General features: G+C 36.9%; 1 protein-coding gene across 2 annotated transcripts in view; it reads right to left on the reverse strand.

Annotated features, from left to right (window-relative positions):
- Positions 1–21,914, reverse strand: part of LOC119545523 (histone-arginine methyltransferase CARM1-like) — a 280,411-nt gene that overhangs the window by 43,635 nt on the left and 214,862 nt on the right. For both annotated transcript variants that reach the window (XM_037851118.1, XM_037851119.1), the window contains exon 6: positions 2,962–3,139. In XM_037851118.1, the coding sequence (XP_037707046.1) occupies positions 2,962–3,139 (178 nt within the window). The remainder of the gene's footprint in view (positions 1–2,961; positions 3,140–21,914) is intronic.

Below are 21,914 nucleotides of genomic sequence, written 5' to 3' on the forward strand. Positions count from 1 at the left end.
CAACAAATAGAGTTGAAAGTGGCTGCCTTTGGGGAGCATCTGGGGCTTGGAAGAGGTGTGGCAGACAGCTACTATTTTTCTGTAAGCCTTTTTATTGTTACTTGATGTTTTAAATGATGTCTTATTTGGATGAAAAATAAAAATAATTAGGAAAAAATCAGTCATCCCTTTCCTCAGGAACATAAAGATTAGAGAGCTGATAAAATTAGTATTCATTTCTACTTCTCTAGTTAAAGATACATAGCCAATAAAAACTTTCATATCCATTTCAAACCACAAGGAATAAAAGGATGCCCAGATATTAAATCTATATATTCAGTTCAGAGGGGCTCAATAGATACACGCTAATCAACTATATTCAGAATCTCATCATATAAAAGCACCTAAACATCTTAAAATTTCCAGAAAAAATCCCATAAAAAAATCATCCTTGGGGGCATCGAGGAAGAAATCCAAGCAGCTTTGTTTGTTTACTTTCATCTCCCACATTTCAATTTTATCTCGTGAATACCAGGCTTCCAAGATCATCCTGGGCTATTTTACAATGGGAATGCTAATGAAGTTCTTGACAGGAGGTAGACTTTGCCTGAATATATTTATTTATTTTTGAGTAAGTTTTTGTTAGTGCCTATTCCTGAGCCCCTAAATTGTGGAACATTTATGAAATTATAGATGAGCCCCAAGTTTTATTTAGATGCATATACTGCCTAACTTGGTGTGCAAAATGAGCTGCTCTCTTGCTCACTCTGTATTTAGTCTACACTGGTTATCAAGGTAGGGAGCTACAACATTTACAATTTAAAGTACATAAAATTTGGGGTAAGGAGCTGCAATTCTCACAAGAAGCAGCTTTTGAAGTTGGCTGGGTGCCTTCTAAGCAATAACTACAGAAATGCACTATTGAAACATGTCCACTCTTCTGGTGAAGGGTAGAAAGCTGGTGTGTGCAGGGGCGTTTCAGTGTCAGACAGACCTTGGTTCAAATCCCTGTTCTGTCACTTATTAGAAGTGTATTTTTGCCAACTCACTTGCTCTTATCTAGCTTCAGTTTTCTCTTTATAAACTGGGGGTCATAATAGTGCCTTCTGCTAACCTATGTCCCAGTCACAGCACTATCGACATTTTGGGGGTCTGGGTAATTCTTTACTGTGGGGGGCTGTCCTGTACATTCAAGATTTTTAGACGCATCCCTGGTCTTTACCCACTAGATGCCGGTAGCAACCTCTCCCTAAGTTGCGACAATCAAAAATATCTCCAGACATTATCAAATGCCTCTGGAGCAGGGAGGCCCAAATCTGGGAAAGCCTCAGTACTCATGCATTAAATAAATTAAAACCCTCTATCCTTCGGACTTTGTAAGGACTTCATAAAATAATTTATGCAAATTGCTTGGCACATGCAGACACTTGGTAAGCACTGAAAGAATATTGGATTTTATATTATTATCTCGATTATATATAGTGATCAGAAGAAAGGGGAAACAGGAAAAGAACATCTCAGAAAATACTGGCAGACTCCAGAGAGTTTTCTCACATTATAGAAGGCCAATACTCAAAAGGGTTTTAGAGATTATGTTCAATAATATATCCTTATACTTTAGGATAAGGATGAGGAAACTAAAGTCAAAAGGTCAAGTGTCAACCAGTGATTTTTAAAAAAAGTGATAGAACCAGGACAAAAACAGATATCTCTGAACTGGTGCTCTATACCGTATTGAATACTGTGCATCACATTGCCACCTGGGTTCTTGTGTTTGGAGACTAGCTCATTGGTTATAGAAGAGTAAGCAGAGAAAACCGAAGAATTGTGTGTATTAGGAATGTTCTCTTCTCCTTGCTGCCCAGAATCAAAAGTAGAAGAGAGAAGGCAGCAAACTTTTAGTTAAAAGTTAGCCTGTTTTACCATAATTACATGGAACTTTGAATAGCAAGTGAGATATGGTAGGTTTGCATAGGTTAGAGTGAAATAGCGACACATCCCAAACTAATTTGGGCAGAAAATAAAAATATATATGCAGGGTCCCCTGAGGAGCTGCGGTAAAATGCAGAAGTGTTGGGCTTCCTCACCTGGATTGTTGCTGATGTTCTCACAAACACTGAAGACTGGCCGTTTGATGTGCTGAGCCCTCTATCATGGGACTTGCCCTCATAAAGCTCGTTACTGCAAAGGAGAGGCTAAACCTGCATATAATTGTGCCTAAGAGTCTCCCCAAGTGCCTCTTTGTTGCTCAGATGGGGCTCTCTCTCTCTCTAGCTAAGCCAACTTGGCAGGTAAACTCACTGCCCTGCCCCTACGTGGGACCTGACTCCCAGGGGTATAAATCTCCCTGGCAACGCAGGATATGATTCCTGGGGATGAACCTGGACCTGGCATCGTGGGATTGAAAACATTTTCTTGACCAAAAGGGTGATGCAAAATGTTTTTTTTTTTTTGAGAGATTTCAAATGTAGTCGAGAGGTCACTCTGGTGGACATTCTTACACACTATATAGATAACACTTGTTAGATTTTAATGTATTGGAATAACTAGAAGTAAATATCTGAAACTATCAACCTCCAACCCAATAGACTGGACTCTTGAAGACAGTTGTATAACAATGCAGCTTACAAGGGGTGACAGTGTGATTGTGAAAGCCTTCTGGATCGCACTCTCTCTATCTAGTGTATGGATGAGTAGAAAAATGGGGACAAAAACTAAATGAAAATTAGGGTAGGACGGGGGGATGATTTGGGTGTTCTTTTTTTACTTCTATTTTTTATTCTTATTCTGAATCTTTCTGATGTAAGGAAAATGTTAAAAAATAGAGTGGGGTGATGAATGCATAACTATGTAATGGTACTGTTAACAGTTGATTGTACACCATGGATGATTCTATGCTACGTGAATATATTTCAATAAAACTGAATTTAATTTAAAAAAAAAGTTAGCCTGTTTTCTTAAACCAGGAATTAACTGACTCACCATTTGATTTCAACCATTTTTTGGAATGCAGGTAACTCTCCAGCATCCTTTCATTGAACAGCATGTACCCCATTGGTTCAGAAATGATCACATCTACAGCCTCAGGAAGTGAGATTTCTTCAATTTTCCCTGGCAAAACAATGATCTTGTCTGAAAGGTGGTTATTTTTCACTAGAATCTGAAAAAGATAAAATAGGGTACCAGTACTGTTGTTACACAGAATCTTCTGAAAAATAAATTTCATAGATTAGGAGTGACAGGGATGAGAGGGAAGTGATCATTTGTTTCTGGAAGCACTTTAAGAGAAAATTAACTTATTTTTCTTATTGTACAAATATTGCACGTTTATTACAGATAACTTAGAAGACGTAGATAAGAGGCAAATAAAAACACCTATAATCCTACTGCATACAAACAATAACTTAATATTTTGATGCGTAACCTTCCAGACTCTTTACACAAATAGATATGCACATGTGTGTGGGATGGTTTGTGTGTATATACATTTTGAGAGACTGTTTCTTATTAGTGGTTTCAGTTCGTTTCTCATTTTTCTAACTGCCATAAAGATGTCAAAGAGTTTTGTACAAAAACCTTTCACAAATAAGTGATCCTGATCCTTATTAAATTATCCTTTGGTCTTTTGATTTCCAAAAAAACAATACCGTGTTCATTAACCTTTCTTTAGATGTCCATTTTTATAGTCATATACTCATTTTCTTTGATGTGCTCTAATTCTATTTACTAACTTTGAACTCTCTTAAGAGAACCTAAAGAGAAATATATTTCTAATATATTTCTTCTTAATGCCATATATGACAAGGTAACTGCATCATTACATTTATGCCTTTCTAATTCCTTAAAAATATTTCCCAATAAACACCTAATATGCATCAGAATAAATATATATGGCACTTTCTTGTTCAGACTGTGGTTCCATGGGACACTTAGATCTTTGTCCATTGCATTTTTACATGGTCAGAGACCTTCCATTTTGTATTTTCATAACTTGCTTCCTGTCTTCATCCCAAAGGCATTGTGCCTTGTGTTCAGTAGTGCTTTTTTGATTTTTGATCACATTTTCAAATGGCTAGGGTATCTTTCACATCACACATCATCTAAGGTGCTGTTCACCATCTCGTCAACTATAAGCTCATTAATGCCTCTTAAGTACTTAAGTAGCATAAGTACTTCCTTAGATCAGAGGTTACTAAGGAAGAACAATGAAGAAAACCATTTAAACCTATCATCCACTTTCAACAATTATCCACTGTGCCAGTTTGGATAGATTATGTCCCCCAGAAAAAGCCATGTTCTTTAATGCAATCTTGTGGGAGCAGACATATTAGTGTTGATCAAGTTAGAACCTTTGGATTAGGTTGTTTCCATGGAGATGTGACCCACCCAACTGTAGGTGATCACTCTGATTAGATAATTTCCATGAAGGTGTGGCCCCGCCCATTCAGCATGGGCCCTGATTAGTTTACTAGAGCACTATATAAGAGCTCAGACAGAAGGAGCTTGCAGCTGCAGCTGAGACAGACATTTTGAAGATGGCTGTTGGAAGCTGACAGACATTTTGGAGAACACCATTTTGAAATGCAACCTGGGAGCAAGCAGACACCAGCCACATGCCTTCCCAGCTAACAGAGGTTTTCCAGACTCCATTAAGACTGTAACTTTGTAACCAAATAAACCCCCTTTATAAAAGCCAATCCATTTCTGGTATTTTGCAAAATGGCAGCATTAGCAAACTGGAACACCCAAGCACAAGGACTCTTGGAATTCCATTCTATCATCCATCCACACTTGCAGAAGTAATGTATATGGGATTTTGTGAAGACAAAGCCTGAGCTAAGGATTAAAGCTTTTGGTTCCCCGCTTCGTTCCCTACATTCTCATCCCAGAAGGGTAGATGCAGCTACAGAGCTATAAGGCTCCATTGTAGATGACTGTCCAAACTTCATCTTTAGTTCATCCTCTCACCTGAGTTCCAGACAACATCACATAGACCTTTTCCCCAAAGTGCTTTGTCATCTCCTCAATATCAAGCAGTAAAGAGTAAAACTCTGCTTCCTATTGAAAACTAACTGTTCTTCTGAGTTTCCCCTTAAAGTCTTTGTATAATCTTGTGTGTCCATGATTCTGTTTGGCTCACTAACACCATGGTCCTCAATATCCTGGAGACACAGTTATTCACACAGATAATTAGTCACTACCTTTCATATATATTTCACTTCCACCTTTTCCTTTTGACCTGCCTCAACTTGTCCAGTTTCTAATATTTTCAAATCCAGAATTTAAAAGTAACATTTATATAATGAAAATCATAATAGTAGTGCCTACTTTATGGGGTTGTTTAAGAACATATTAAGGGGTTTGTAAATATTAAAATTATTATTATTGTCAAATTCTTCTTATTAAAGAATACTGTTCACTAAAAAGGAGAAATGTAGATGAACAAAACCATGAAAATGAAAAATCATTTCTATTTCTGCCACCCGGACGTAGGAAGGGTATATCTCCTAGCAGACCTTGGAGTGTATCTCTGTATATAAAACAGGTAATATTTTGTAATAACATTTCATAATCTTTCTTCGCTTAATATGTTTTGGACCAGTTGTTGGAACCCTTTACACATCATGTCACACGTAAAATACATCAACTTTATGGCATACTGGGGTGAGTCAGAAAGGCTACGTGCAATTTGAGACATATGACCAGGGGGCTCTGGTGACACCTTTCCAGCTGCCATGAGGGCTAAAGGCATCAGGATCTCAGTACCTGGCACACTTGTTGGAAAGCTCTATTTTGGACCCTGTCTGAATTGTCCTACAACTTGATTTTTATTTGCAGTACAGTATTCCATAGATGTACCCTGATTCATTTAACCAAGCCTCTGTAATTGGATATTCAAGTTATTTCAAATTTTACATTATTATAACAGCCTATTCATAAAAATATAATTAAATTCAGGAATACTTGCCACTATTTCCTTCTAAAGTTGAAGGGTGTGGAGTTTTTAAGAGTTCTGATACACACTGCCCCACTGCCAGGGAGGTAGTTCCATTTCTAAATTTCAAGCCCTTTCTGAATTCTGTTTATGGGTTTCAAGGTTGTCTGTAGCAATATATAAAACTGTCTCTATTCACATCCTCATCAACTTGTAACAGGATGTTGGGTTGGGAGATTTTCTCTCTCACCTTTGTCTGAGCAACAAAAATGCTGGGGTATCCGAGTGAGTGTGAGATACACCCTGTGTGTGGAATTCAGGGAGATAAGAGAGGGGACTTTAAGAGCTATGAGAGGGGCAATTTAGATGTCACAAGAAAGAATTTTTGAGTCTCATTATTCCCCAGGTAAAGAAGGATGTTCCACATATCCAGCAGACAGCAAGTAGCCTGCCTACAGGACAGTTCATCTTGTGCCTTCATCTACTTTGACCAGCTTCAAAGGGCACTGGATTAGAAATCTGAAGATATGGATTCTAGCCCTTCCTTTAGCACTAAATGGCGCTGTGATCTTGGGTAAGTCACTTAAACCATCTAGATTTTGTCTTCTGCAACCCTGCCTTCCAAAATTAGGGCTTAAAACTGGAGTTATTCTACAGCTCCTTATAGCTACAACATTTTATGGTTAGAAGAAAGCAAAATTCTCAAAAATTCATTACAGATGTTCATGAAAAGAAGGGCTCCATGATCAAATAATTTTGGAACTTCTTTATAATATATATCCTTCTTACAAATTAACAGAATGCATTAGCATATTAATAGCTTTGAGGAGTTGTCTCTTCTATGTGTGTATGTTGTATTCTGCAATAAAAAATATGATTTAAAAAAATGTCCCTCCAGGTGCTAGCAAAGGTTCATAACCAAGAACAAGGCTCCATCATCGACCACATTCATTGCTGCACAGTGACTTAGTTCTTCATCAAGAATTTAGGATAGAGGGAGATTCCACATAAAGATGCTTCTCCTTAAATATCATCAATGAACAAGTAAACCCATATCATATGCTTGTTTTGCCCTTGCTTCTGTGTTATTAAATTGGGTTTTAAAGCCTGTGCCAACAGTAGAGAGTCTATCAGTTGCATAAACACACACATACACACACACATACACATTAGGTGGAGGCAGCAGCGAAATTAATCCTTTTAAGTCCCAGAGTACCTGCCAAAATCAATTAAGGCAATTATTTCACCTGGTATGCTATGGTTCTTGCCTCATTTAGGAGATGTTTCATTGAATTAAATGGTTTAAACATATGTTGTTTATTTTTCCCTGGTTCAATGTGGAAGCTGAATTGGGCTTAGAAACTCGGCCATACGTTGACAGCACTTAATTATATTCTGTTCAAAGCAATGGAAAGAGTAAGCATTCTGGAGGTGAAAGACTTGGGTGCCAGTCTTGGATCCTCCATTTACTAGTTGTAAGACTGTGGCCAAGACAAATAAGTCTTTAAAAGTCCTTTTTTTTTTAAATTTATAAAATGGGAATAATAAGTCTCTATATTTCAGGGTTATTTCAAGGATCAGATGAAATGAGAAAGTGCAAAGCCATATTTAAGATAAAGAGAATATAGATTCAATAAAAACAAAAGTTCAAAGACAAGAATGAGATTAAATTTGACATGATTAGACTCAATACGATGTCTTCAAGATTCATCCATGTTGTTGCAAGAATTAGCACATCATGTTAAGTGAAATGAGTCATGTACAAAAGGACGTTGTATGAACTCACTCATATGAAATAATTAGAATAAGCTAATTCATAGAGTCAGAAACTAGAAAACAGATTACCAGGGGTCTGGGTGAGGTTAGAGAATAGGAAGTTAATACTTAATCAGTACAGAATTTCTTTTTGGGGTGATGGAAAAGTTTTGGCACTGATGATGGTGATGGTAGAAAAACACTGTAAATGTAATTAACACCACTGAATATATATATTTGAGTGTGGCTAAAGGTGGGAAATTTTAGGATGTATATATGTTACCAGAATAAAAATTAAAAGAAAAACAACATAGTGAACCCTAATGCAAAGCATGGGATATAATTAAAAGTACAATTATAATAATATTTCATCAATTGTAAAAAATATACCAAATTATTGCAAACTGTTAGTAATAGATGGGGAGTATATGGGAACTCTGTGTTTTCTGCATTTTTTCCTTGTAAACCTGCAACTTCTTTAATTAAAAAAATATATTGAAAAAGGTAAATTACAGACCAAAGGACACAAATCAAGAAGCAAAGCAATATAATTATGGAATAAAACATAACCAATATCCAGGGAGAGCATATATGACATTCAAATTCCATATAACCATTTTGAAAAACAATTTAGCATTATTCAGTAAAGTTGAAGATGTATTTAGAAATAACACCCCTTGAACCAAACATTTTAGAGAAATTTTGGAACATGGGCACTAGATAACTTGTAGTAAAATGTTTATAGTAGCATTGGTAGTAGTAAAATAAAAAATTTAAAAAATGAAAAGTAACTCAACTATTGACAGAGAAATGGATGAATAAATGGTGGTATATCCATACTATGACATACCACTGAGCAGTGAAAAAGAAAGAACTAGAGTTGTATGTGCTAACATAGATAAATTTTACAAACGGAATTTTAAGGGAAGAAAAAACAAATTGCTGAGGAATATATAGTATTATTCCACTTATAAAAATGGCCCAAAGTATTCAAAAGTAAATTGAATTGTTCAGGATAGGGTAAGATTATTTTTAAAAACTCTTTTATGCTAAGCATAAAATTCAAGATGTTGATAACCTATGGCGGTGAAGGGAAGGGGGATCTGGAAGGGGCATATAAGAATTTTAACATAGGGTTATATTTTTCTAGTTCTTAAGTGGGGTTGAAAGAATATGGGTATTTACTTGGCTATTATCTTCACACATTACATTTATATAGCCTATATTTTCTAGGTATGAAATATTTTATAATAGAATCTTTCAAATTATACTATTATCGGAAAAGTTTGAGATGATAGTAAGAATGCTGATTTTAAAAAGACAATGATTACTGCAAGTAGAAAAAAGCTAATAGGCAAGGAAGACATATAAAAACAATGGAGCATAAAGTTAATATCTCAGAAGTATAGAAAAATGGAATAGAAACATCACTCAAAGATACATTAAAGGAAAATTTCCCTGAAATAGAAAGCTGAATCTGCTGTTTGAAAAAATAAATAAGGGTCATAGGAAAATTGGACACTAGTAATATGGAATATATTGTTTTCAACATCCTGAAATTAAAGGATAAAGAACAAATTCCTTGTCTATACAGACAGAAAAATAAATTACTTTCAAAGTGAAGGAAATAAGGCTGGCATTAGACGACTCCATATTCACATTCATTTTTAACAAGACAACGGGAAAAATGTCTACAAAATTTAGAAGGAAAAAAATGTGGCCAAAAAAATATTAAACCTAGAAAAGATGCTGTCCATGTTTACAGGCAATAGTGAACATATTTCAATGTGAAAAAAACTCAGGGTATATAGCATACATAAGCCCTTCTTCAAAAATGCTTTACCCCAAAGAAAATGAAACTTACGCAAGTAAGAGATGAATCTAAACTAAATAAACAACTTGGCAATAAAGAAGCAATAATAAAAATACTGATGGTAAGAAATGTATCCATTTAATTAGAGAACAAATACCAAACAATTACATGAAATTTGGTCATATTTCAATGGTAATATTACATCTTGACAGTATAAAAACCACTTATAATTAACAAAAGAGAAAAGAGAAAGGAGAAGACATGCAAGTTTTAATGATTGCACCTCTTTCACAGGAGGGAGTAAATTTTTATCAAGAGGTTAAAAAAATTACAATTTTTAAATGTTTCCCACAACTTTAAAGTGATATTTTAGAAAGTAATATCTCTTTTGGTGAAGAAACATTTATTTAAAGTTTAGTAACTCCTCCTCTTTTATCTCAGTTTCTTTTCCTTCTGTTAAATTCCATACAATCTGGTTTAATACTTTTTATTTAAAAGTCCACAGATCAGATGATCCCTTTTTTCTAAAAGTACTTCTCTCTAGCTACTCTTCTTTCTTGCTATATGCTTGTGTGGAAAAACATCTGGAATTATGTTCACCCAATATTAATGATAATTATTTATTATGGCTGAAAATTTTTCTTCTTTGTTAGTTTCTGAATTGCTTCATCACTTTATAATACGGTACAATTTTTTATAAAATCTGCAGAGTGATATTTCCTTAAAGAAAAAAATTAGTAAAAGCAGGGATCTAAGCAAACATATCTGTCTCCCATCGTCTTTGAGGTTCTGCAGAAATACAGCAAATGATATAAATCAGTAAGAAACCTTAACATGCATGAACAATAAAAGGAGCTAGCAGGGGAGGAGAAATTTTGAGGACACTCTAGAGGGCAGAAAGAAGATTAGATTGAAATGATGGAGGAAAAAGAGCATGTTATGCTTCACTCCTAAATATCAGCATTAAGGAAAGTTCGCTGTAAGGGAGTTTGGGAGAAAAATCCAAAATCTGAGTCAGTAAATGCCAAGAACAAACCACCCCCTGGGACTGTCTTCTGGGAGAGTGAGGTCCCTCTTTGCCCTCTCTTGGGTATATAGAAAATACGAGGCTGACATCACTAGGTTTTGTCCCCAGGCAGAAGTTCAGAGCATTGCTTTTTGTGATATGTCTTAGGGGAGATCCTAGTATGGATACTGAAGCCAGAAAGAGCGACAGAGAAGAGCTTCAGGTGACCTTTGTTTCTAATTTCAGACTTGGAGAAAAACAGTGTGGCAGTGCCTCACTACCAAGTGAGGACCACCCTTAAGGATAAAACTTATTCTGGCAGTAGTGAGGGTCCCTAGGCCACCACTGAACTACACGTCCATGTACTTTATGGGGAAGCTCATCTATCAACACATCCTCCCCACTGAGGTGAAGGCTTTAGTCAGCGTCTCTCTTTAGAAAGAGGCTTTCTGAGAACACAAACCCACACTAGCTAGATATACTAAGCAACCTAATTCTTCATTCTTTAACTAAAAACCAGTAACTGAGGATTACCAGACATTGGAGGAAAACAAATAGCATAAAAGAAGAAGTTGGAGATTAACAAATGAACAAATAACTTCAAGGGAATCAAAAGATAGATATTTTGTTTTCACTACTAACCTCAGAGAGGTAGGAGAGATTTTATAGCCATAAAACAAGAATAGGCTGCTATGCAATTATGACTACAATCACTGGGCAATAATTCCATTGGTGAATTATCAAAGCTAAGGCCAAGATAGTGACCTGTAAAATAAATTTGAGGAAATCTGAGAAAACAGAACAAACTCAAAGAGACAGAAACCATAGATCAGTAGTTGACATGAATATATAGTTACATAAATAACAGCAAACATACATTCCCAGAACTTAAGAATGACATAAGCCTTTAGATTGAAAGAGGCTATTGAGTACGGAATGGAGCGGTTAGTTAAAAATTAGTCAATATTTAGATACATCATGGCAAGATTTGACAACCCCAGGGATAAAGAGCTTTCAAAGTTAAAAAAAAAATCATATTACCCTCAAATAAACAAGAATCATACTGATCGAATTAGCAGCAGCAGCAGAACATTAGCAAATAATGAAGCCAGTTCTGAAGGAAAATTATTTTGGGCCTAGAATTCTGTACCCAGCCCCAAATCCATAAAGTGTGAAGGCACATAAAACATATTCAGACATGAAAAGCCTCAAAGGTTTATTAGTTGGGTATCACAAATGACAAAATACAAGGAATCAGTCAAGAGGAAAATATATAAGTAAGAAGATAACAAAGATAGAAGAAATAGTTGCACCTGAGTATGACTTTGAAGAAGTGAAGAAATATGAAACGAAATAAAATGTTTGTCCTTTGGACTTTGGTTTATAGAATGTTCTTGCAGTGTCACGAGTTTGGTGATGTAGGATTACATTTCCTTTTCTATGGGTCCAATGAAACTACTTGGTGCCACAGTGAAAGATATTTATACAGTAATTATATTTAATATGGTTTTCTGTTTTTTTTAGACGCAACCTACAGACAAAGCAATAAAGCAATAAAGAACACATTTGTTAAAATGTGTTCCCAACTTTGACAATCTAGAAACAATATAACCAAGCAAAATCGGGAGAGGCACCAGAAGGGACTATGTGGTGTAAATTCTTCCTCAATTATACTAGGAGGCAACAGCATACTCAAAATTGATAATTCAGGAAAAGAGTAATATGGGTATTTTGATATAAAGTTATCATAACAATCAGTTAAAGAACAACAACAAAAAGAAACAAACAAACCCCCCAAAACCCAGAAATTGTTCAGAAGTGGTTAACATTGAGGGAAAATGATGGGGAGCAAGTGGGGTGGACTTTTAATTTTGGACCTTTCACAGATACAGGCATTTCTTTAAAAGGAAACAAAAGTCCATTAGCAGCCCTCCGAAACATCAGGATACCTAGCCGAGTCTTCTTTTATTCCCTCCCTTCCAACCCTATTCCTTAACGGGCAATTCTGAACATTAGCTTAAACATTTTTAAAAAGCAACATTAATCTTGCGGTTAAAAATTTAATGGCCTTAGTTTACTTAAATAAAATACTCAGGCTAAAGTTCTTTGCTAACTATCTGCTCTGACCCCTTCATTTTATAAACCAGGAAACTCGAGTCTTAGGAAGGTCAGTATCCACAAGACAGTGGCAGAGGTGGAGGAAAGTGATTGTATTTATCAATGTGTTTAAATAAGATTAGTGTGTAAATATTACTAGAGACAGTAGTGCTATGCCTTGGCTACTTTCTAAGAATGGTATGAAAGGGAAGCATATGTGGTGACTGTGTCTCTCCTCCCCGCCCCCCCTCCCAGTGCACACCTGCCTCCCACCTATTGCCAAGGTGAATGCCTAGCACAGCATATAAGCCCCCTCAGGCCAGTGCTGCATAATCATCCTCAATGTGCAGAGAGCAGGACCCCTGGAATCCGCTGCCAAGGAAGAGCAAAGGGGCCCTGAGAAGCACCCACAGGCATGAGAAGAACTAGAAGCCATGGCCATGAGGACAACGCCCGACAGAATGAGACTCTGACAGATGAGGGAATCAGAGACAGGGCGGGGAAGAGAGACAAGGAAAGAGACTTCTACTCTGTTTCTCTTTTGTCTGATTTACGGACAGCGTGTGAGGCGTCCAGAAGGCTTTCTGTGCAGAGCAAGTGGACGCCCCTTGATCACTGCAGAATCTCCAAAGGTGACAGAAGGAAGTCACATAAAGCTTTTATGAGGGAAATCCTGCCAATCCTATAGTTTGGCTGCCAGCAAAACCCACATTGGCAACTTTAATTCACATAGTGCTTTTCCTCTGATGATGTTCCAAAATGCTAATGTGGGGAAGATCACCTAGGAGGCACACAAGCTGTCTCAGCTTGGAAAGGATGCTTTGGCCAAGTTATAAAGTAAGATAGAGTAAGTGCTAAGAAATATGTACTGTCCATAGAAGCAAGTCACACAGTTTTGTGTGTGGAGGGTGGGAGAGGGAGGTGTGCGTATTTGTATATCCTATTGACCAACTTATTTTAATGTGAATTTTCCCCTGTAGACTGCAGGTCTCCAACAGCAGGTGTCAAGTCTACTTTGCTTATCTAGCAGAGTATCTGGCATGTCAAAGGCATCCAATAAGTATTTGTTAATTACTTCACCCAAGGTGAGGTGGCAGCTTTTGGAATTCAGTGTTCCATGTTAGTTTGGAAAGCTATTATCGATATATTAGGACAGTTCAAAGAGAAAAGACCATTCTTTGCCCTTTCCTTATTCTAAGCCGGTCTTTTAATGGAGAGTGAGTGGGTAAAAAGAATTTCTTGGATATTTTTTATGTCTCCCTAGTATATGCTGGCCTATCTGGCAAAGGGGAGAGGGTAATTTATGTGTGTCAGGAAAAAAATTTTAATTGTGAAAGCATGTAAAGTGGACAAAAAAGATTCTTGTGTGTCCTGCCAAGTATACCCGTTCAGGCTATCTTTGTCTTTCATTGTCTTGGAACTATTTTACAACTCTGTAAATTGTAAAAAAAAATGATAATGCACGTGATTTTTGTCCTTAGAAATGGAAATGAACTGTGTCTGGTGAAATACAATTGATTGTTTCCCTGTGTAAAGACCAGTTTTGTATCTATTGTAAATTAATTTCAGCATTCCTTGTTGCCTATGTATATGTGTATGTGTGTGTATATATATTTCTTTGACTTTTCCTTTGAACATGTTATAATACTTTATTGGTTTCTCCTTTAATTAATGACTTAAAAATCTGACATGTGCATTTTAAATCGGTATGAGTCATAATTTTACCTTTAAAATTATCTTTGAACATTTTAATATACATTGTTTTCACTTTTGTTTAGGGACTTAGTTTATTCTGTCACCTCTTTATGACTGTTTTCCTCTTCCTCTCTCCTTCTTTGTGTATGTGTGTGTGCGATAAATGATGTTTTAACCACTCTAACGCAGTGATTAAAAGTGTTTGCTTCTGATACATAAAGACCTGAGTTCAAGCCTGTGCTTCTTCACTTCACTTTCTAGAAAATAGAGCCTCAGTTTTCATTTACATAAAATGGGAATAATATTAGCACTTATAGTTGCTCTGAGACATAAACGAGATAACGCATACGAAATAAATGCACACTGCCACACTATTTGGCAAATAGCAAGTACAAAATAAATGCTAGCTAGTATTCCTTCTCTTCACCTATGGCAGGTGAGCCAGACTATTAGTGATCAGTTTCCGGCAGGAGCGGGAGCGTGGATATACACTGCTGGTCAGGTCACCAGGCAGCAATCCTCCCTGGCCATGTTTTCCTTTCCACTCCCTTTCCAGAGAGCCCCAAATAATTTACAATTGTTATGACAAATGCTAGTTAGCTATACAATATTCATTCTTACTTTTCTTTTGCTTACTAACAAAACCCCTTTATTTCTAGTTGCAATAATGTGCCAACTTAAATACTACATTTTCCTGCCTCCCTTGCAGCTAAGAGTGGCTATCTGACTAATGAAACTGACTTATGAGATGTAAGCATCAATTATCAGGAGGGACTTCTATGTAGGCTCCTTAAAAACATAAGAAGAAGGTAGGGAAAGACACTTTTGAGTCCTCTCTTCTTCCTCTTTATTGCCTGGAACATAGATTGTTGGTTGAAGCTCTAGCAGCCATCTGGGATCCCGTGGTGACCTACAGGAGATAGGCCATATACCAAGACAGTCGAGGAGGAAGATGGAAGGAGCCAGGGCTCCACAAATTTTGAATAGCTGCCATACTGCTTTAGACTCCCTTCCCTTAGATTTCTTTTACATGAGCGGAAAAACGCCCTTGACTGTGAAGTCACTGTACTTTTTCAGTTTTCAGTTACATGTAGCTGGACCAATAGTAAATGTTGGATATCTTGTCCAGTCCAAGGGGCCTCTCAAACATGTAACATAACAGATTCACATGGTTTAAGAATTCAGATCAAAATAACTATCCTTTTGCCATCTAGTTCTCTCTTATCCCCCCCCCCCCCCGCCAATTAGGTTACTTGTGGGTTTCAAGGAGTAAGCAGAGTTGGAGGGCTGGGGGAAGCACTGATGAGTCCCCTCTTCAACCCACACCTCCCTTTGATAAAAATGTATAAATTTCCCCACTGGCGAATTTTTTCCCATCCTTGAGCAATCTTCAAGGTGTGGAGAGCCATGAGTTCCCAGTGTAATGATGGGCTTAGAAAAATGCTAATATTAGTACATGAATAAAAAATTAATTCCTTATTTGCCTCCCATGGGCAGATGTATCAACAATATGTAGTATAGTTATATGGTTATATTTTTGAGGCTCTGCTTTTGGTAATTGCTATTATAAAATTAGAATTTAACTTTTAAAAAGTGTGTCCGTTAGTATCTCATGCATACCACACAACACTGTGAGAGAGGCATTATTATCATCTTATCATCTCCAAATGTTGTGGAAATGAAAACTGAAATTCAAATTGATTAAGTAATTTTATCAAGGTTACCCAGTTTCTTTATAGCAATTGGTCACTAAAGAAACTCTTTGCTGAACTGAAGATTTTTAAATAGCAAAAGTGTTTTAAAAATATAAACCAAAGGACTAAATGAACTTAGCATTTTCAATGTATATAAATGACTGAGAAATTATAAACTTGATTTTACTGGCTTAGTAGTTATAAAAATAATGCAAGTAGGAGAGAGGTAAGGCAAGATGGCAGAGTGATGAGATGTGGATTTTAGTTACTCCTCTGGGGCAGCTGGTAGACAGCCAGGAACTGCATGGAACAGACAACACAGAGAAATCTGAGTTTGGACACACATGATTCAATACTCTTGAGTGCATGGAGCAGCCAAGATCAGCAAAGTCTGTAAGTTCTTACAGCCAGGGGGCCCATGTCCCTCACTGACAGGCACAATTTCAAGGGAGGAGGGGCTGTCGGTTCTGAGCCGTCGGTACTGGGAACCAGGAGGGAGAACTGCAGTTGCGGAACTGATTAACAAACTCAGTCTGCTGAATAAAAATTCCAACCATAGGTAAACTGAGACCAGACATTGGAGAATCTGGGAGCAGTCAGCCCAGAAGAGAGGATATATGGCTAGCAAAAACAGCAAAAAAAAAAAAAAACAAAAATAAAAACAGAGAGTTTTGGAGATGGGGGTGAACATAATAAGGAGAAGGTTTGGGCTCAAACAGAATCAGGCATATATGCAAACCCAGGGGGCCAGGGCCCTTCTCTGAAAAGCTAGCCTTTCTGGTTTCTTGATTATTCCTCAATTGCCCTCCCACTCCTTGTATTTTGCATTTCAATAGCTCATCAGAACTGCAAGGACTGAATTAAAGGGCTTTTCTTTAAATAGTCTATACGGGGTCCTTCTTTTTCTTTTTCTTCTTCTTTTTTTTTTAATCTTTCTCTCTCTCTCTCTCTCTCTCTCTCTCTCTCTCTCTCTCTCTCTCTCTCTCTCTCTCTTTTTGAAAAAACTACTCTAAGTTGACCATTACAAAAAGCCTCAAAGACTTGCAATTTGGGACCAGGCAAGAGCAAAGCTAAGATAGCTCTGAGAGACAAAGCAATAAGTCTAGTGGTGGAGAAAATTCGCTCAAGACCATAACTTCCCAAGAAAAGGGGGTCATGGCCCAGCTCCAGTGGCAGCCCTCCTTTGGGGAACTCAGACCCCAGGGGATGGAATTCAGAAATCAGCTTCAGTCAGCCACACCCCTGACAGGGTCAGGTTCATACCTCCTCACACTGGTGGGGGAGCTGTGGGCTGGTAAGCACCACCTGCTGGATAGAATAGCAAAAGCACAGAGCCTAGAGGCTTCACGGGAGGGTCTCATTCAAAAGGAAACTCCATACCCTCTTCCTGAGACCTGGGCCTCTCTGGACTGTGAAAACCTGACTGGGGTTGACCATATCTGAGGAGAACCTCACACAAAAAGGCTACAAAGAGGCATAGCAAGAAACGTAAAAACAAGAGGTAAAAAACTCCAATCAACTAAACAGAACCTAAATCAGAGGTCTAGAATAAGCTGAACTAAACACCAGACATTAGAGAACAAAACCAACCAACAAGAAAACCCTAGGTAAAAGAGAGAAAATGAGCTCCAGAATAAACTAATCAAGAAAGTCAGATGCCTAGACAGCTCAAAATAATGAGCCATACTAGGAAACATGAAAATATGGACCAGCCAAAGGAACAAACTAATAGTTCAACCGAGATACAGGAGTTGAGGCAACAAAGGCTAAGTCAATTCAATGAACTGAAGGAAGAAATTATTAAAGATGTTCAAACAAATCTCCTAAATCAATTCAAAAATCAAGTCAATGAACTGAGGGAAGATATAGCAAAAGAGAAGAAGGATATAAGGAAGACCCTGGATGACCATAAAGAAGAATTCATAAGCTTGAAAACACAAATGGCAGAACTTATGGGAATGAAGGGCATGATGGAGGAGATCAAAAGGACAACAGGGGGATACAACAGTAGATTTGAACAGGCAGAAGAAAGGATCAATGAATTGGAAGACCAGACATTTGAATTCATATACACAAAAAAACAGATGGTAAAAAGAATGGAAAAATATGAGCAGGATATAGGGAGCTGAGTGACAACATGAAGCACATAAATATACATGTTATAGGTGTCCCGCAGAGAGAAGAGAGGGAAAAAGGGGCAGAAAGAATAATGGAAGAAATGTTCACTGAAAATTTCCCAACTCTTATGACAGACAGAAAATTACAGATTCGAGAAGTACAGCATACCCAAGACAGAAGAGATCCCAATAGACCTACTCCCAGACACTTACTGATCAGACTGTCCAATGTCAAAGACAAAGAGAGAATTCAGCAAGAGAAAAGCAGTCCATGACACACAAGGGAAGCTCGATAAGACTATGTACAGATTTCTCCACAGAAACCATGGGGGCAAGAAGACACTGATGATATATTTAAGATACTGAAAGAGAAGAACTGCCAACCAAGAATTCTATATCGGCAAAACTGTCCTTCAAAAATGAAGGAGAGATTAAAATGTTTTCAGACAAACAGACACTGAGAGAGTTTCTGAATAAGAGACTAGTGCTACAAGAAATACTAAAGGGAGTGCTACAGGCTGATAGGAAAAGACAGGAGGGAGAGGTTTAGAGAAAAGTGTAGAAATGAAGATTATCAGGAAGTGGAAAAGGACAGAGAGTGAAAAAATAAGACATGACAAATAAAATCAAAAAGACAAAATGTTAGAAGAAAGAACTGCCCTTACAGTAATAACACTAAATGTTAATAGATTAAACTCCCCCCCAAAAAAGACACAGACTGGCAGAATGGATTAAAAAACAGGACCCATCTATATGCTGTCTACAAGAAACACACTTTAGACACAAGGACAAAAATAGGCTGAAAGTAAAAGGTTGGAAAAAGATATTTCAAGCAAACAGCAACCAGAAAAAAGTGGGAGTAGCTATATTAATATCAGACAAACTAGACTTCAAAAGTAAAACAATCAAAAGAGACAAAGAAGGACATTAGATATTAATAAAAGGGTCAATTCATCAAGAAAACATAACAATCATAAATATTTATGCACCAAGCCAGAGTTCCCCAAAATCCATGAGGTAAACACTGAGAATACTGAGAGGAGAAGTAGATAACTCAACAATAATAGTTGAAGACTTCAATACACTGCTCTCATCAATAGATAGAATATCCAAAGAGAGAATCAATAAGGAAACAGAGACGGTAAATTGTACGATAAATGAACTTGACTTGACATTTATAGAACACTACACCACACAACGGTAGGATACATATTTTTCTCAAGTGCTCATGGAACATTTTCTAGGATAGACCACATGTTGGGACACAAAGCAAGTCTCAACAAATTTAAAAATATTGATATTTTAAAAAACACTTTCTCAGATCATCATGGAATGAAGTTGGAAGTAAATAACAGGCAGAAGATTGTAAAATTCACAAATATATGGAGACTAAACAACACACTCTTAGGAAACCAGTGGGTAAGGGAAGAAATTACAAGAGAAATTAGTAAATACCTCAAGACAAATGACAACGGAAACACAACATACCAAAACTTATGAGATACAGCAAAGGTGGTGCTGAGAGGGAAATTTATTGCCCTATGATGCCTATATTAAAAAGAGAAGAGAGAGCAAAAACTGAGGAATTAACTGTCCACCTGGAGGAACTAGAGAAAGAAGAGCAAACTAACCCACAGCAAACAGAAGGAAAGAAATAACAACGATTAGAGCAGAAAAAAAAATGAACCTGAGAAAAGGAAAATAATAGAGAGAATAAACAAAACCAGAAGTTGGTTCTTAAGAAAATCAACAAAATTGATGGACCCCTAGTTAGGCTAACAAAAAAATAAAGAGAGCAGATGCAAATAAACACAACCAGAAATGGGAAAGGAAACGTAACTACTGACCCTGCAGAAATAAAGGAGTTAATGAGAAGATACTATGAGCAACTATATGCTAATAAACTAGACAACTTACACAAAATGGACAACTTCCTAGAAAAGCATAAACAACCAACACCGACCTGAGAGGAAACAGACAACCTCAGCAAACCAACCACAAGTAAAGAGATTGAGTCAGTCATCAAAATGCTCCCAAAAAAGAAAAGCCGAGGACCAGTGGCTTCACATGTGAATTCTACCAAGCATTCAAGAAAGAATTAATACCAATCCTGCTCAAACTCTTCAAAAAAACTGAAGAGGAGGGAATGCTACCCAACTCATTCTATGATGCGAACATCACCCTAATTCCAAAGTCAGACAAAGATATTATAAAAAGAAAACTACAGACCAATCACTTTAATGAATGTAGATGCAAAAATCCTCAACAAAATGCTTGCAAATCAAATCCAGCAGCACATCAAAAGAATTATACACCACAAGCATATGGGTTTTTTTCCAGGTATGCAAGGCTGGTTCAACACAAGAAAATCAATTAATGTAATACATCACATGAATGAATCAAAGCAGAAGAACCACATGTTCATCTCGATCAAGGCAAAAAACGCATTTGACAAAATTCAACATCCTTTCTTGATGAAAATAATTCAAACACTAGGAATAGAAGGGAATTTTCTCAATATGATAAAGGCAATATACTCAATAACATCGTACTCAATGGGGAGAGACTGAAAGCTTCTCCCTCTAAGATTGGGAACAAGACAGGGATGCCCACTGTCACCACTGTTATTCGACACTGTGCTGGAAGTTCTAGCTAAAGCAATTATGCAAGAAAAAGAAATAAGAGGCACCCAAATTGGAGAGGAAGAAGTAAAACTTCCACTTTCTGGAGAAGACATGATTCCATATGTAGAAAATTCAGAAAAATCTACAGCAAAGCTATTAGAACGAATCAATGAATACAGCAAAGTGGCAGGCTACAAGATCAACATACAAAAATCTGTAGTATTATTATATGCAAGTAATGTGCAACAAGAGGAAGAAATCAAGAAAAAACTCCCACTTACAATAGCAACCAAAAGAATTAAGTATTTAGTAATAAACTTAATGAAGGTCACAAAAGACCTATACAAAGAAAACTACAAGGAACTGCTAAAAGAAATCAAACAGGACCTTAAGAAATGGAAGAATAAATGGAAAAACGTACTGTGATCATGGACTGGAAGACTAAATACAATGAAGATGTCAATTCTACCTAAACTGATTTATAGATTCAATGCAATACCAACTGAAATCCCAACAACTTACTTTGCAGAAATAGAAAAACCAATAACCAAATTTACTCGGAAGGGCAAGGTGCCCTGAACAGCCAAAAATATATTGAGAAAGAAGAAAGAAGTGGGAGGCCTGACTACCTGACCTTGAAGCATATTACAAAGCCACAGTGCTCAAAACAGCATGGTACTGGCATAAGGATAACTATACCGACCAATGGAATCTAACTGAATGTTCAGAAAGAGAGTCTCGCATCTATGGACAACTGATCTTTTATAAGGCATTGAAGCCAAAGCAACTGGGACAGAGCAGCCTCTTCAATAAATGGTGTCTGAAGAACTGGATACACATTTCCAAAAGAATGAAAGAGGACCCCTATCTCACACCTTATACAAAAATTAACTCGAAATGGATCAAAGACCTAAACATTAGCACTAAGACCATAAGACTCTTAGAAGAAAATGTAGGGCAATTTCTTAAAGATCTTGTGATAGGACGTGGTTTCCTAGATCTTACACCCAAAGCACGAGCAACCAAAGAACAAATAGACAAATGGGATTTCAAAATTAAACACTTATGTACATCAAAGGACTTTGTCAGAAAAGTAAAAATGCAGCATACACAGTGGAAGACAATATTTGGAAACCACATATCAGATAAGGGTTTACTATACCAAATATATAAAGCAATCCTACAACTCAACAACAGAA

The sequence above is a fragment of the Choloepus didactylus genome, chromosome 10 (assembly GCF_015220235.1).
Source record: "Choloepus didactylus isolate mChoDid1 chromosome 10, mChoDid1.pri, whole genome shotgun sequence".
Classification (NCBI taxonomy): domain Eukaryota; kingdom Metazoa; phylum Chordata; class Mammalia; order Pilosa; family Megalonychidae; genus Choloepus; species Choloepus didactylus.